The following is a 13,147-nucleotide window of genomic DNA, read 5'->3' as shown; positions in this document are numbered from 1 at the left end:
TTATGCTTTATTAGTGTACTGCAAACTTTTCCCTGAACTTGCTAATTTAGAATTTTGTGATCAAATCATACCATCAAGAGTAAATGTAGATAATAAATAACTAGACATCTAGTAATATATTATGTATTCTCACAAGGCTTGCCTTCTTCAGTTCTTTAGCATAGATGTATACATAATAATTTATTAATTAATTATTTTAGATCTAGATGTGCATCTACAATGTAGATCCAATAAAGTAAGAATAATCTACATTAATGTATTAATATCAATAATGTAAAATTGTAAAAAAAATTCACATTTTGCCAAGTCTTGACTGTTGGCATAGCCACAAAGAAAGTACATTGTAAAATCTCATGAAGCATTGACAGAATATTAATTCAATTATTAGTCCACCCAAGTTTTTTACTCTGCTCATCTTGTCTCTGTATTTGAGCCAGATCAATCTCCTGTGGTACTAATCCATTAATAAAAGCTGGTTTTTCTGATGCTTCTGGTAATAAAACTACATTGTATAAATCAAAGTAGAAGAAATTAATAACTGAATTGTAACAAACAACAAAGCCTATGTAATACATGTAGCCTTGCGAGTCCAACATGTCTCATAATAACCAGTAACAAAAATTTTAAAAATAGGTATTACAAAAATAAAACAAAATACAGCAATAGTTGTTTAGTAAACGTAGCTTTTTCATTAACAATGACAAACATTTTAGTAAAGTACATTAATTTGTCCAAACCACAAATTAAATTCTTTATTCACAACAGAAAATAAGACAAAAGTCCTCAAACTATATAAATATTTATAACAACAATTGAGATTGAATAATGAAAAAGGATCACCATCTTAAAAAACAACTACATGTATTTTATATGACCTACATGTACATGCATAATAATGCTTTAGCTATCATAAAGTTAAATAGTGATTAGTAATTGTATCTATTCTCAAAAATGAATGCATCAATCAGATCTGGACCTCCTATAATAAAACAACAATGTTGCTACTCATACGTAATAAACTCAACATTTAATGAGGTCAAATCACGGATATACATGTACAATACATAGTATCGTGAGTTAGACCATTCCCCAGCCTACAGTCATTTGGTTGGTCCACTTTAGGCTGGGGAATGGTCTGGCTCACGAGACTACAGCATACACATGCACCAGAATAAGTCACAACGCAATGACCCCTGTATCAATTCCATGGGAGTGGCATTAGGTCACTGAAAGAATCCCTGCTGTTAAGAAAGTTATTTCACTTTCATTTGCAAGCCTGTTTTGTTACTTCGGTTCATTCCTCCTGTAATTCACTATCATTATCTACAATATAAATCTTGTTATGAAATGTCAAGAACTCAAGATCCTGTTGTCAAGAAACAACATTTTCTGTAGCACCATTTTTCTAGCACAATAACTTTTTGTCCAGACAATATAGGAAGTAATGGGTTTTGTCACAGGAGAACTCTAATAAAAATGTTGTAATTAGGTTACTAAACAATTTTTATAACTATTTTTACTTTGCTTTCATTTGTTTGGTTGGTATGTATGTACTCTTTTAGAACTGGCCCATTGAATGCTACAAACTTTCTACATGCTTTATTGTCAGCTGCTTCATTGTTCATTTTCTGGGCACATATACATGCATGCATATAGTCTATGGTCAAATAATGTATTGGTTTATTTTTGCTGTAAAGTAATTTCAGCTGCTAGTACATTTACAGGCAAATAAAATTCAAAGGTGAAATACAGTACATAACGCATGCATAACACACATACAAAGGTACATGTATATGCATCAACAGAAAGTCTGAAATACTACATAAGACTACTAAGATACATGTACATGTACTACATGGCATGCACTGTATTAAAACAATGAAAAATCTTTTATACAGGATATTTTTAGAGGATTAAACTACATACATGTACTGCACATGTACAAGTGAGTGTACAAGTGAAAAAGAACTACAGTACATGTGTGCACAAAAAGCTGGGTTAAAATTCCCAATAGGTTTGCATTTGAACAAGAATTATTACAATCTTATCTTAATGTTCTTACTCATGTTACTATTTGCTTGTAACAGTAACAATACCAATAGTGTAAACAAAATGAAGTACACTTAAGACAATTTTAAAAAAGAAACTTTACCCCAACGGGAGAGAAACATCAAGGATTATTTTTAAAGCAGAAGGAAAAAACCTCAGTTTCAAAAAAATTAATATTAAAATGACTGCAACAAAAATCATGCAAACATACCTTTATATACATCAATATCATGTAAAAGAGAGTGGCAAGTGACAGGAATTGATGGACAAACTCTCGAAATTAAAGTTGAAAGATTTTCTCTTGAACATTTATTTTGAGTGGCCATTTTTTCTTTCAGGATGCAATAGTCAGAATCAGGTACACTGTATGTCTACAAAAAATTGTTAGTCAAACTTTTGTTATTCAAATGCTCCTTTCAGAACCAAACTTTTGTGACAGACTACATAAGCAATTAAGTAGGTCCATGTGAAACACTAACAATCATGACATTAATCTGTAAATACATGTACATTGTGGGGATATAATTCAGATATGAAATGGGCCAGTTCCTTTACCCTGGTATAAAACAGTATAAATACCATAAGATCCCACCAAAATGGCAGGCAGTCAGGAATCACGAAAAAATATACGGCACTATATACCAGGTATTTACAAATACAGCCAACAATCAGCAGACACAACTCAAACTTTATAAAAATCCTGTTACTTAATAATTTTAAAAACATAAAGTACAGACGCTAACTATAAAAAGGTTAAATTTTAATCTATTCGCATGTACATTAAATTAGCTCTTCCACAATAGCATAATAATTTTGCCATAAATAATTATTGATAAAATTGGAACATGATCTAATACTCAGTATGACTATAATGAAACTTAATAAAAACCATTAAAACTGCACTAAAAACAGGGAATCAATGGCAAACTTGTTATAAATAAATGTGTATTGCTTCACAATTTCAACACATGTAAAACGATTACTCAATTAAAAACTCACTGGAGTTTTCAAAAAAGTATGATTGTCAGGATAAGATGGAAAGTTAGCAGAAATATGTGGCGGATGCTTCTTATGAGATCCAACTTGTAAAACCTTGCCAGGCAAATTAGGATAGCTACGTAACTCTAAAAAATATAAACAAATACTACAGATACATGTGTATGTATTAATAACATTCATACGTCGAGGTATATGCCTTCTCTGAGGTCTTTGAGCATACTCTTCCAAATTCATAAACCTTGCTCCTAAAACAAAATTGAAATGACAAACAACTTATTGAATAAAACCTAGTTCAATAAATGCTAAATGAATATCAGATACAGTTGGAACTGATCGCTGAGCAACTTCACAATAGACATTTGATGTGTGACCAATCTCTTTAATATCTACAAAATATACATTGTTTTGTAAATGCACAAAGTACCATATAGTTACTTGTTATAAGTAAAAAAGCATCTAATGTACAATATACTTAGTACAACATTAAAATACAAAATATAAAATGAAAATTAAAATTAATTTTGGCAAAAATTATTTTTAGTGCATTGACAAAATACTATCACATAAATTGTACATCAAAATCGTGACTGTATGCTATAACAAAAGAGCCAGTAATTATAGAACATGCATTTTACAAGGATAGTCTACATGCATGACTTAAATTGCATGTACATGTAAAAATCAACTAAATAAATTCCTGTGCAATAAACAACACATGAAGTAGACTGAGATCAATCTAACAGATAAACAGCTACCGTATAGCAGGTTTTTTGTGAATAATAATTTCACAAATAACCCATATTCAAAAGCTTGTGGAATTAATTTTCAAGAATTTTTCCTATTCTGCTATCTTTTACCATATTAAATTGATTTTCAAGGAACTTAATTTCACAAATCTTGAAAAATCTGCAAAATCTGTTATCCTCAAAAACAACAAGCTATACGTTATTACCAATACATGTACATACAAAATCAAAATACATACAATAAAGCTGTGGCACTATGTCATTATAGTGCAATGCTGAGCCACTCTATCTCACTTGTCATTATAGTGCAATGCTGAGCCACTCTATCTCACTTTAGTGACTTCTCTGTACACATATAATGATCAATAAAAACCCTACAACACAATGTATCTGCTAGACTGCTTGGCTCTTAATCATACACCAGGAACAGTAAAATTAATAGCAAACATACATGTATAAGCAAGCATCATTATTAGCTTTATTGTGAACAACATTATGCTAGTAATCTGCATCAAAAAAGCAAAGCTACATATATGCACATGTATCATGTGTCAAACATCCCATATACATTCTGTAGCCGCAAATTCATGTTTTTTAAATTATTGTAGAAAATTTTAATGTACATACAATTTATCAGTATTAGTTTTAATGGAATTCAGCCAGCACAAAACCTAATTCAAACATAACTAATTGGAATCTTAAATTTAGCATTCATTAAAAATTCATAAAGTTAAACATGTACGACATCACCAAAAGGGTGTGTGTGTATTAATATGGGTGTACATAATGTGGGAGCTACAGGCTTAAGGTGGGTTCCTAATATGACGCACTGTTTTTCATGTGCAAACGTCATAACCAAAAGTGCTGTAGAGATGAGTGGGAGTATGCGTCATTGCATCAGAATAGAAAGTTTTTAACCTGACACATTGACACGTGCTCCCATTGGTTTATACAGAACTTCCGGTCGTGACACACGTGCATGCATCATATTGAGAACCTGCCTTAAGGCCTAAAGCCAACAAGAATTTATGGGAATTTATGGGAATTAATTTTTTCAGCATTAATTTTTATGCAATATTAGCCCCACACATCCCAAAGCAGGATCGCATGAAGAAGACGGCACAGGAACTGGTATGTTTTAGGTTTTATATGCTATTAGGATTGGGATACGGATATAGTTTCTACATCTCTTTCACAGTACCGTCTTCCATCCCAAAGCATCCTAAAGTTACCGAATGGTTATCCAGACTAATTAAACTTATGTATATACATATACAGTCTACACCCATGTGTTGCAAAATGTAACAATAGACAAAAAAAATATAATGTTGGCAAAAATTTACAAGATTGTAATACTTGAGCAAGTACTTCAATGGCCTCACGGTTTGCAGAGACATATCCTGCCTCAACGCACATAGCAGCCACAGCAGACTCCATTTTTAATTCTAAAGTGGGCTTGCCAGGATCCGCCCCTAGCATGCACCACCTACCACCACACCTCACACACCACTTCGAGTTTGGAGAACTGAAACTGTTAAAAAATTTTAAGACACAAGATCCTACTAAGCCATGAATGAGATTGGAGAAAGTGACATTGAAAGCTTCGTTTCATCTGGTGATATAGACGGCCTTGCTGTATTTTGTGAAGAAACTGAACTAAAAGTAAAAATTCATAATTATAATGCATAGCCATCTACATGTATAGTATGTATGTATATACACAATGTGGGTCTAGTGCTGTCTTGCAGGTTGGAAAAGCCTTGGCCAAGACTCGGTCAAGTGATGGACCATGGATCTTAAAGTTGGCAGCCAATCCCAGAAGAGGTGTGCCCTCTTGATGTAGGTTAGGGTTTAGTGTTTATAATTTAGCCATAACACTTGTGGGGCTGTCTTCTTTATGTAATTCATTATTAGAATAATGAAAGGAATTGGAAACTCCCATCCCTGCCCAATGTGGTTGTCATCACCCCATTGACAGCATCTGTGTTTGTCTGCATTAGTGATTGGTCATAATAGAAAAAGGCTAGTTATTTTGAATCAATTAACTCCTACCCATGTTGCCAGTGATTTCGATGGAGAAGTGCAACTAAAATTACTACATAACTAAGTTATATTTTTGTAGTTAACGTGATACCAGGAGTAGATAATAATATTTTTTATTATCTACCCTTAATGATATTGTGGTATCAAAAGTGATGCCGAATGCATGACCATGTAAATTTGTAAAAATTTAAATGCAGCCATTAACTGACCCTCAGTGACATTATCTTTATTGTTGTTTATAGTCTATAAATTGTCATCCTGTACCAGATGTTTACTCAAGTCTTTTGGCAGTATATTTGTTAAAAAATGAATTGTAAGTTTGTATTATATAAATTTGTGGAGATTTTTATTTCACGAATCTGGTAGATCCATGAATATACCGTATAACGCTTTAATTTGGCAGAGTTTTATTTTGGCGATTGGTGGTTTGGAAGCAGAATCTCCAATATTAAAACTGCCAATTATTAATGTGCATGCTTAGTAATGCACGTGGTCACAAAAATTGACAAATTAAATACCGCCAATTACAATTTTACAGGAAAATCACCAAAATACAACGCCGCCAAAATAAAGCGCTATACTGTAGCAAAGTTAATGGCATTGAAAGTTTCCAGCTACATGTATATGGTATAAAAGTTTCAATGTAGTTGTACAATGCTGTATTTATTATAAGTACAATGACACAGATTTACAAACTATAATTAATTTTAGTGTTTATTTTTAAGCTCATGTTTCTCTGCTCTATACACTTTGATACACATTGAAGTACATGTATTTGCTTTTCTCCCAGTATTTTTCATGCATCACTATAAAGAAGGTATAGCAGATTTTGTCTGTGGGCTAAACTTTCGATTTTTTGTGAAGAGATCCAAATTCATTGCTTTATTAGCAAATGCTATGATCACCTACTCCAAGAATTTAGTTAATTTTGTTTTTGGAGCTTTAAAGGACATACCGTAGTTTTGTAAAGCGCTTTAATTTTGTTGAGCTAAAATTTTGCGGATTGATAAAATCAATTTTTGCAGAAATAACTTTGTTGATTCACAATGTTAGTGCCACACCTTTAATGGCAATTGAACATTTAGCGGATCTTTAATTTTACGGTTGCCTACTAACCTGAGAAAAAAACAAAGTTTTGCTTCATGAAAATAAAGCACTATACAGTTGTCTGATGACTTGCACTTCAGTTTTTGATCAGATACATGTAACTGCCGTCTCATTTATATGCTTTTTTACAAAAAAATACATACATGTATAAACCTATCTGAGCTTTAGTTAGTTTATACTTACATAATACTACAGTATGCATGTCCATTCGTTTATGTAGTACCTAGAAAGTAGCTAAAAGTATCAAGTTTTTAGATTTATATATGCCTCATTTTTCTGCTTTATGTACACATGTACATGTATGAGTAAAAATTGCATTAATGGCTTAATCTTTAATCAGTAGTTACTTTCATTAGTTTCAATTCATGTTCAATTGCAAACTTCAATCCTGTATTTTTATGTTCCATGACATTTAAGTGAGTCTAGAGCATAATTATCAATACGAAAACTGTACATACATCTGTGTAGTAAAATTTATTGGTGTTGAAAATTTACTAAACTAATTGGTTGGCAGCCTAAATTTTAGCAATTTATCATCTTCCACATGGCATTATATTATGCAATAATTGAAAAGTTTCTTAATTTGACATTTTGCTGAAAATGCCAAATTTATTTGTCACCTTATATCAGATGTAATGCATCCACAAGCACAATCACCAAATACATGTACATGTATTAATAATATTGCAAGTGTTATCTTCTATGATCGTTGCTGTATAGCAAGAAATTTTTGTTCCAGAAACTTTCGTCATCCTTTCAAGCAGGCTTTACGAGATATTTTCGTAGATTTTATTTTCATTTTGCCTAAAATAAATATTCACTGTCACACCCACTTAATTAGTGCCACGTGTATGGTTTAAGAAGAAAGAATGTCTATGGTTTGTGGTTACCACATATAAAAGACAATTAAAGCCCATCAGTTGGAGTAAGAATTGCCTTTCTGTGTCGAGCCTGATGATGTCACAGATTGCTATGCCATGGCTGAAGTGAAAAGTGGATCTGCTGCAGGTCAATAATTTTAGTTACATTAAATTTTCATAGTCTAAAAATTTCTTTTGAAATTTTGGCCAACAAAACAAACGAAAATTAGCAGTCAACGAAAATTTGCTGCTATACAGTATCAATGCTGCAATTTGAGATCAGATTTGTACTTACCTTACTTTTTAGGGATCATGCAAAGTTACTTTGGAAACGTATTCCTGGTGATGTAAAAGTCAGCCATCCAGAGATTGGAAAGTTGTGGGAAATTGGTACTAAACTTTGGATTCATTCATTCAGTGACGTATATTCACTTATTAAGGACACAACTTGGCCAACTCACATAGTTCCTATACTGGCTATGTTAAACGGTATGATATTAATACAACATGCATATTGTACTGGCATTCTAAAAGTGCATATACTTGTAGTACATGTATTGTGACTATACTGTCACTGCATAACACTAGCACTGTGTACTGCTCTTTATTTTAGCAATTTTTGCAAAAATAGTATAATAATTAATACACAATCGACACCCAGTATACATTTCTTATTGAACCTCAAACTGCAGCTGCCAAACTAAAATGCCATAAATAATGGTATGTAACTTTTGCAGCTCAGAATTTAATGTAATCACAAAATAAAATTTTGTTCTGTAGAAAAAATTAGAAGTCGTGTTCTGCAACTAATTGGATGTGCTTATTCAAATATCAGCCTCAATCAATTTTGTGTGCTGCTTGGACTTGAGTCACAACAAGCATTAGAAGGTTTTGTACCATACATTGTATGTATTATTAAGTAAAGTTTTTAACTTTCAATGTATAGTTGCTGCACAACAAAGATGGACATTTGATGAGAAAGTATCTGTAATTTACCCAAAGAAGACCAAATCTAGCACAAAGGAAATTGAAGAACCCCAGGCCAGATTAGCTGAATTAGTTGACATTGTTTCATTTTTGGAAAATTAGTGTTGGACCATATACATTTCGTCATTACATGTGCATGTAGATCTATTTGTGGTAAAATCATAGTATGACTAAGTAAAATACACATTGTGTCACTATGAATACATGTATTTACCTGAGTCATGCATAGGCAAAGGTAAAGTGGCCATCCTGTTAGTGAGTGGGTTTGTGTGCTAATTCACTTAAACTCAATTTTTGAGCTGACAGAGACTGCTTTCTTATTTGATGCTGCTAATGCACTTATAGATATGATACACATAACAGGTACATGTATAGATGTATCTGTGAATATAAGTCAACACATTATAATTAAAAATCAGCCACTACAGTTACTTGAGGAATGAATGACAAAATAATTGTTACTGTACATTAGATATGTCATTATTTAGTAGCACTAGTAACGAGAATGTAGCCACTTCTAATACTTGATTATCTTGAAGGTGTGCTGTTTCACCAGTAACAACTACTTGTCCACCAATGTATAATGGACGCCTTCCCTCATTTTTAATTGTAAATATGCCATCACTGTTTAGTCTGATAGTAGCCTGATGACGAGATATTTTATATGCTGGTCCCTCCAGTGACAAGTCAAATGTCACTTGTTTAGACTCTGACTTCCGTCCAATTGTAACTTCATGTGCTCTCATCATGAACTGCACAACACGCCCCTTTAATATAGCTAGCACACCTTCATCAAAAAGAGGAGATGGTGCCACACTTAACATTTCACTCCAAACTGGCATCTCTTTCTCTAGCTGTAGCATTTCCCTTTTTGCTTGTCTGTCAGATATCATAAGTTCTATAAAAGTAGAATTATTATGTATGTCCATTATTCTTAAAACTGACCCTGTGCAACAGCTTCCTCCTTGACATCTTGAGATTTCCTATTTAAGAACAACAGATAAGATAAAATATAATCATCATATTTACACAAGTTCCATATCATTTAGCAGATCTTCTGCATCAGAGAAGTTGACAACACTACCAGCAGGAGGAACAACATCAACTAAAAGAAGATAATAACAAGATATGTACCATATACCAGTGTTTTTTAAGGGTTGCAATTACGGCAAATTTCATGCAATACCAACTTGGCATGTGACAGAATTCGCATAATGAAATTTAACATATTAGAAACTTGGCAGAAGTTGCAAAACATAATTCCCTTAAAAACTTAAAAGGTATAATTACCATGCTGATCACACAACAGATTATAGTGCCCCATAAGTACCCAATGATGATGTAACGAAGTAGCTGATCTGCAAGGGTGAAACACAGCAGGAAAATCTGCTAACAACTGTTGAAAGGTTTTTAAGTGGCCTGGGTCTGACTATACTATAAAGTAATACAAATATTGCTTAAAAGAAAACACTCACAGATGGTATTTTAGAAAGACATATTTCCTCATCTTGGCTCCAAAGAGCATTGTTCAGTGCCATTGTGACAACACCAGGATGTAAGCTTCTTATGGCATCAATAGCCAATCTACACAATACAAAAATTGTTTGTTCATAAACCCTTTACTTCTTTATAATAAAAGGACAGATACTCATAGCATGTAGTGAAATAGCTGTATCACTAAAGCTCCGTAAGATATAAAATTACAATTATACTAATCTGTCAATTTAGAAATCTAATAAAGTTTCGCTCTACAAGAGTACCCTATAGGAAGTTCCTTGCATGTTCCTTGCATGTTCCCTGCATGTTACCATGCAGTTCCTTGCGTGTACTGAGATGCGCAAGGAATTGGGACGTTTTCTTGCATGTTCCTTGCAAGGGCCTTGCGTGAAACTACTTTACGTTCCTTGCAAGAGCCTTGCATGTTCCTTGCAAGGACCTTGCATGTTCCTTGCACATTATTTCCTTGCATGTTTCTTGCATGTTAATTCCTTGCATGTTCCTTGCATTTATTTCCTTGCATGCTCTTTATAGACCACGGTAATCACTTATTTATACATGTAACTCTTAATAATAACTATAGTGTCAAAAAGTTACTTCACATGTACTATACACATCATTTACATGTATACACTTATTGTTTTAATGGCTTTAACTTCTTTATCACTGAAAAATAAAGTCAGTTTTCAGTTAAGGGCAGCTAAAGCAATATAGATAAAATTAAACTCTCTCTTCAGTCTCCTTTTGTCCTGTCCATACATCAGTAGACTGTGTCTTCATGATAATCTTTTTGCTTTACTACCTGTATCCAGGAACAAAGATAATCTTGCTAATGTATATATACATGTATATCTTAGGGAACTATAGCAGCATTACTACATGCTTACCACTTTATTTCCACCATCATAACTGCTTATGGTTTCAGTTCGTGGAAAGACACCATTTAGATATCTTGATTTAAGTGCTAGCTACATTAGCCAAGCCAAAGGATTGTCCAATAACAGATAAGCCATTCAAAGTAACATAAACAATCCGCCCCTTTTTTGTTTTCTCCCGCCTATTGGCGCCTAAAATAACTACCTGCTTAAATTTTGTATAGGCACGTGATGCATGCTTTGATATGTACATGCATGCATGTATGTATCAAAACTTTGGTACATATCAATTATAGTGTTATTGTAGTACTATAATTTCTTTTAATTCTGAAAACTAAAGTTCAAAATAATCTAGTTCTAGAGTTTAGTTTTTATTCTATTGCTCTGGACTTGTCTTTAATAAGTTTAGTTCTATAGTGCTAGTGCAGAAATAGATTTCAATTTGTTCTGGTATTATGTACTATGTAAAACTATGTAAAACTATAGTATAAGGTAGTTTAAGTGTATTTCTAGTTCTCACAGCTATATTTTAGTAAAAGTAGTACTAGTTCTATAACTATGAAAAATGTACATTCACATGTATGAAACTATGTACATTCACATATCATGCATGCATATACTATATGCATGCATGGTGTATGCTTGCATATATTATATGCATGCATGCATAAACTGCGTGCATGCATGGTACATGCATGCATATACTGCGTGCATGCATGGTGCATGCATGCATATACTGGGTGCATGCATGGTGCATGCATGCATATACTGGGTGCATGCATGGTACATGCATGTAATACCACTATAAGCATGAAACATGCACTTTCCATGCATGTACCATGCATGGAAAATTCATGGATTTGCTATCCTTGCATGTTACTAGTCGTTCCTTGCATGTATAATGCAAGGAACTTCCCATAGGGTAATTGGATGCTTTTAGTCACTAACTATGCTACAGCCATACAGCAAGATCACACCACAACCTGAGGTTAATAATAAGGCCTCAGATCACTTAAGGACATCAGGGCTATACATATTAACCTCCCAGTATCAACTTCTAAGCAAATGGCACAGCGTTTTCAATAAAATAAACAAAATTAGACTCATATTTATAGTGTACATTTTGTGCTAAATCAATGTTTCATATTCCAGTACATAGATGCATCACAATGTACATGTACATCTAGGTCTCCTGCAAACTGGGCCACATATGCGACAATAATAATATGGCAAAAAGCATCAACCCAGGTGTGCTAATTTTTCATACAAAACACTGACAGTGAAAGGCTATAATAAAAACATCTTTAGACCATTATAGCACAATTAGTATAAAGTTTAGATCAATAAAAATATTCTCACTTCGAAATTTGAGGTTCATATAGTAATGCATGCCACCTTTCTTCTATTTCTTTGAGAGTGAACCTGCATGAAAATTTTACCCCTAAATGCACAGCAGCTAAATCATTAGTCTAAAAGAGCCAAAAATTAGTTAAATGTACACAATGGCATTTCTTCACTTGCAAGACAGCGCTGATTAACATGAGATCATCTGGCGGACGCCATCGACCTAAATCTTTAGCTGCAGAAACAAACTACATGTACACATTCGAATAGTATATAGAACAACACTCTACAAATAAAAGTACCTTTGGCTTTACTTTTTTCTGGCTAGCAGTTCCAGATTTTGAAGCCTAAAAGTAAATACAAAACAAAATCTCACTGCATTGATAATGAGAAAAATCTTTTTAACTTTTTACATTTGAAACATTCTGTTAAATTTGTAGTTGCATCATGTTAAGATTAATGGCATTAATTTTAGTTAATTTGACATTATTATATAGGCGGTAGCCTATATGTAGGATTGAGGTTGATTTTTCAAGATGGCGGCCGTTTTTATGATTTTCAAACACTCACAACTCTTTTATCTTACGTTGTACAGCCTTATAAATGGCTTATATGAGCTCTCCTTCACTGAGCGATTCTC

General features: G+C 33.1%; 3 protein-coding genes across 3 annotated transcripts in view; 1 reads left to right on the top strand and 2 right to left on the bottom strand.

Moving 5' to 3' along the window:
• Positions 1–209: 209 nt before the first annotated feature.
• On the bottom strand, positions 210–5,295 carry LOC105313294 (transcription initiation factor TFIID subunit 8-like). The gene is made up of 6 exons (XM_011406592.2): positions 5,138–5,295; positions 3,336–3,434; positions 3,231–3,293; positions 3,049–3,173; positions 2,261–2,420; positions 210–502 (listed from the first exon to the last, which is right to left on the bottom strand). The coding sequence occupies exons 1-6, from the start codon at positions 5,271–5,273 to the stop codon at positions 378–380; spliced, it is 708 nt and encodes a 235-aa protein (XP_011404894.2). The 5' UTR covers positions 5,274–5,295; the 3' UTR covers positions 210–377.
• Positions 5,296–8,992, top strand: LOC100632754 (COP9 signalosome complex subunit 8-like). The gene is made up of 5 exons (XM_003387663.2): positions 5,296–5,456; positions 6,080–6,150; positions 8,112–8,293; positions 8,585–8,692; positions 8,751–8,992. The coding sequence occupies exons 1-5, from the start codon at positions 5,364–5,366 to the stop codon at positions 8,891–8,893; spliced, it is 597 nt and encodes a 198-aa protein (XP_003387711.1). The 5' UTR covers positions 5,296–5,363; the 3' UTR covers positions 8,894–8,992.
• A 163-nt stretch (positions 8,993–9,155) lies between these two features.
• The window catches only part of LOC100634025 (microspherule protein 1-like), a 6,791-nt gene continuing 2,799 nt past the window's right edge, over positions 9,156–13,147 (bottom strand). The window contains exons 2-9 of the mRNA XM_003387671.3: positions 12,810–12,854; positions 12,681–12,755; positions 12,523–12,632; positions 10,267–10,375; positions 10,082–10,220; positions 9,821–9,896; positions 9,737–9,774; positions 9,156–9,689 (exon numbers count right to left, since the gene is read on the bottom strand). Coding sequence (XP_003387719.1) covers positions 9,250–9,689; positions 9,737–9,774; positions 9,821–9,896; positions 10,082–10,220; positions 10,267–10,375; positions 12,523–12,632; positions 12,681–12,755; positions 12,810–12,854 — 1,032 coding nt within the window. The 3' untranslated portion in view covers positions 9,156–9,249. The remainder of the gene's footprint in view (positions 9,690–9,736; positions 9,775–9,820; positions 9,897–10,081; positions 10,221–10,266; positions 10,376–12,522; positions 12,633–12,680; positions 12,756–12,809; positions 12,855–13,147) is intronic.

Source organism: Amphimedon queenslandica, unplaced genomic scaffold, assembly GCF_000090795.2.
Source record: "Amphimedon queenslandica unplaced genomic scaffold, v1.1 AMPQUscaffold_13329, whole genome shotgun sequence".
Lineage (NCBI taxonomy): Eukaryota > Metazoa > Porifera > Demospongiae > Haplosclerida > Niphatidae > Amphimedon > Amphimedon queenslandica.
The sequence above is the reverse complement of the archived record's forward strand: the minus strand, read 5'-3'. Positions and strand labels throughout refer to the sequence as shown.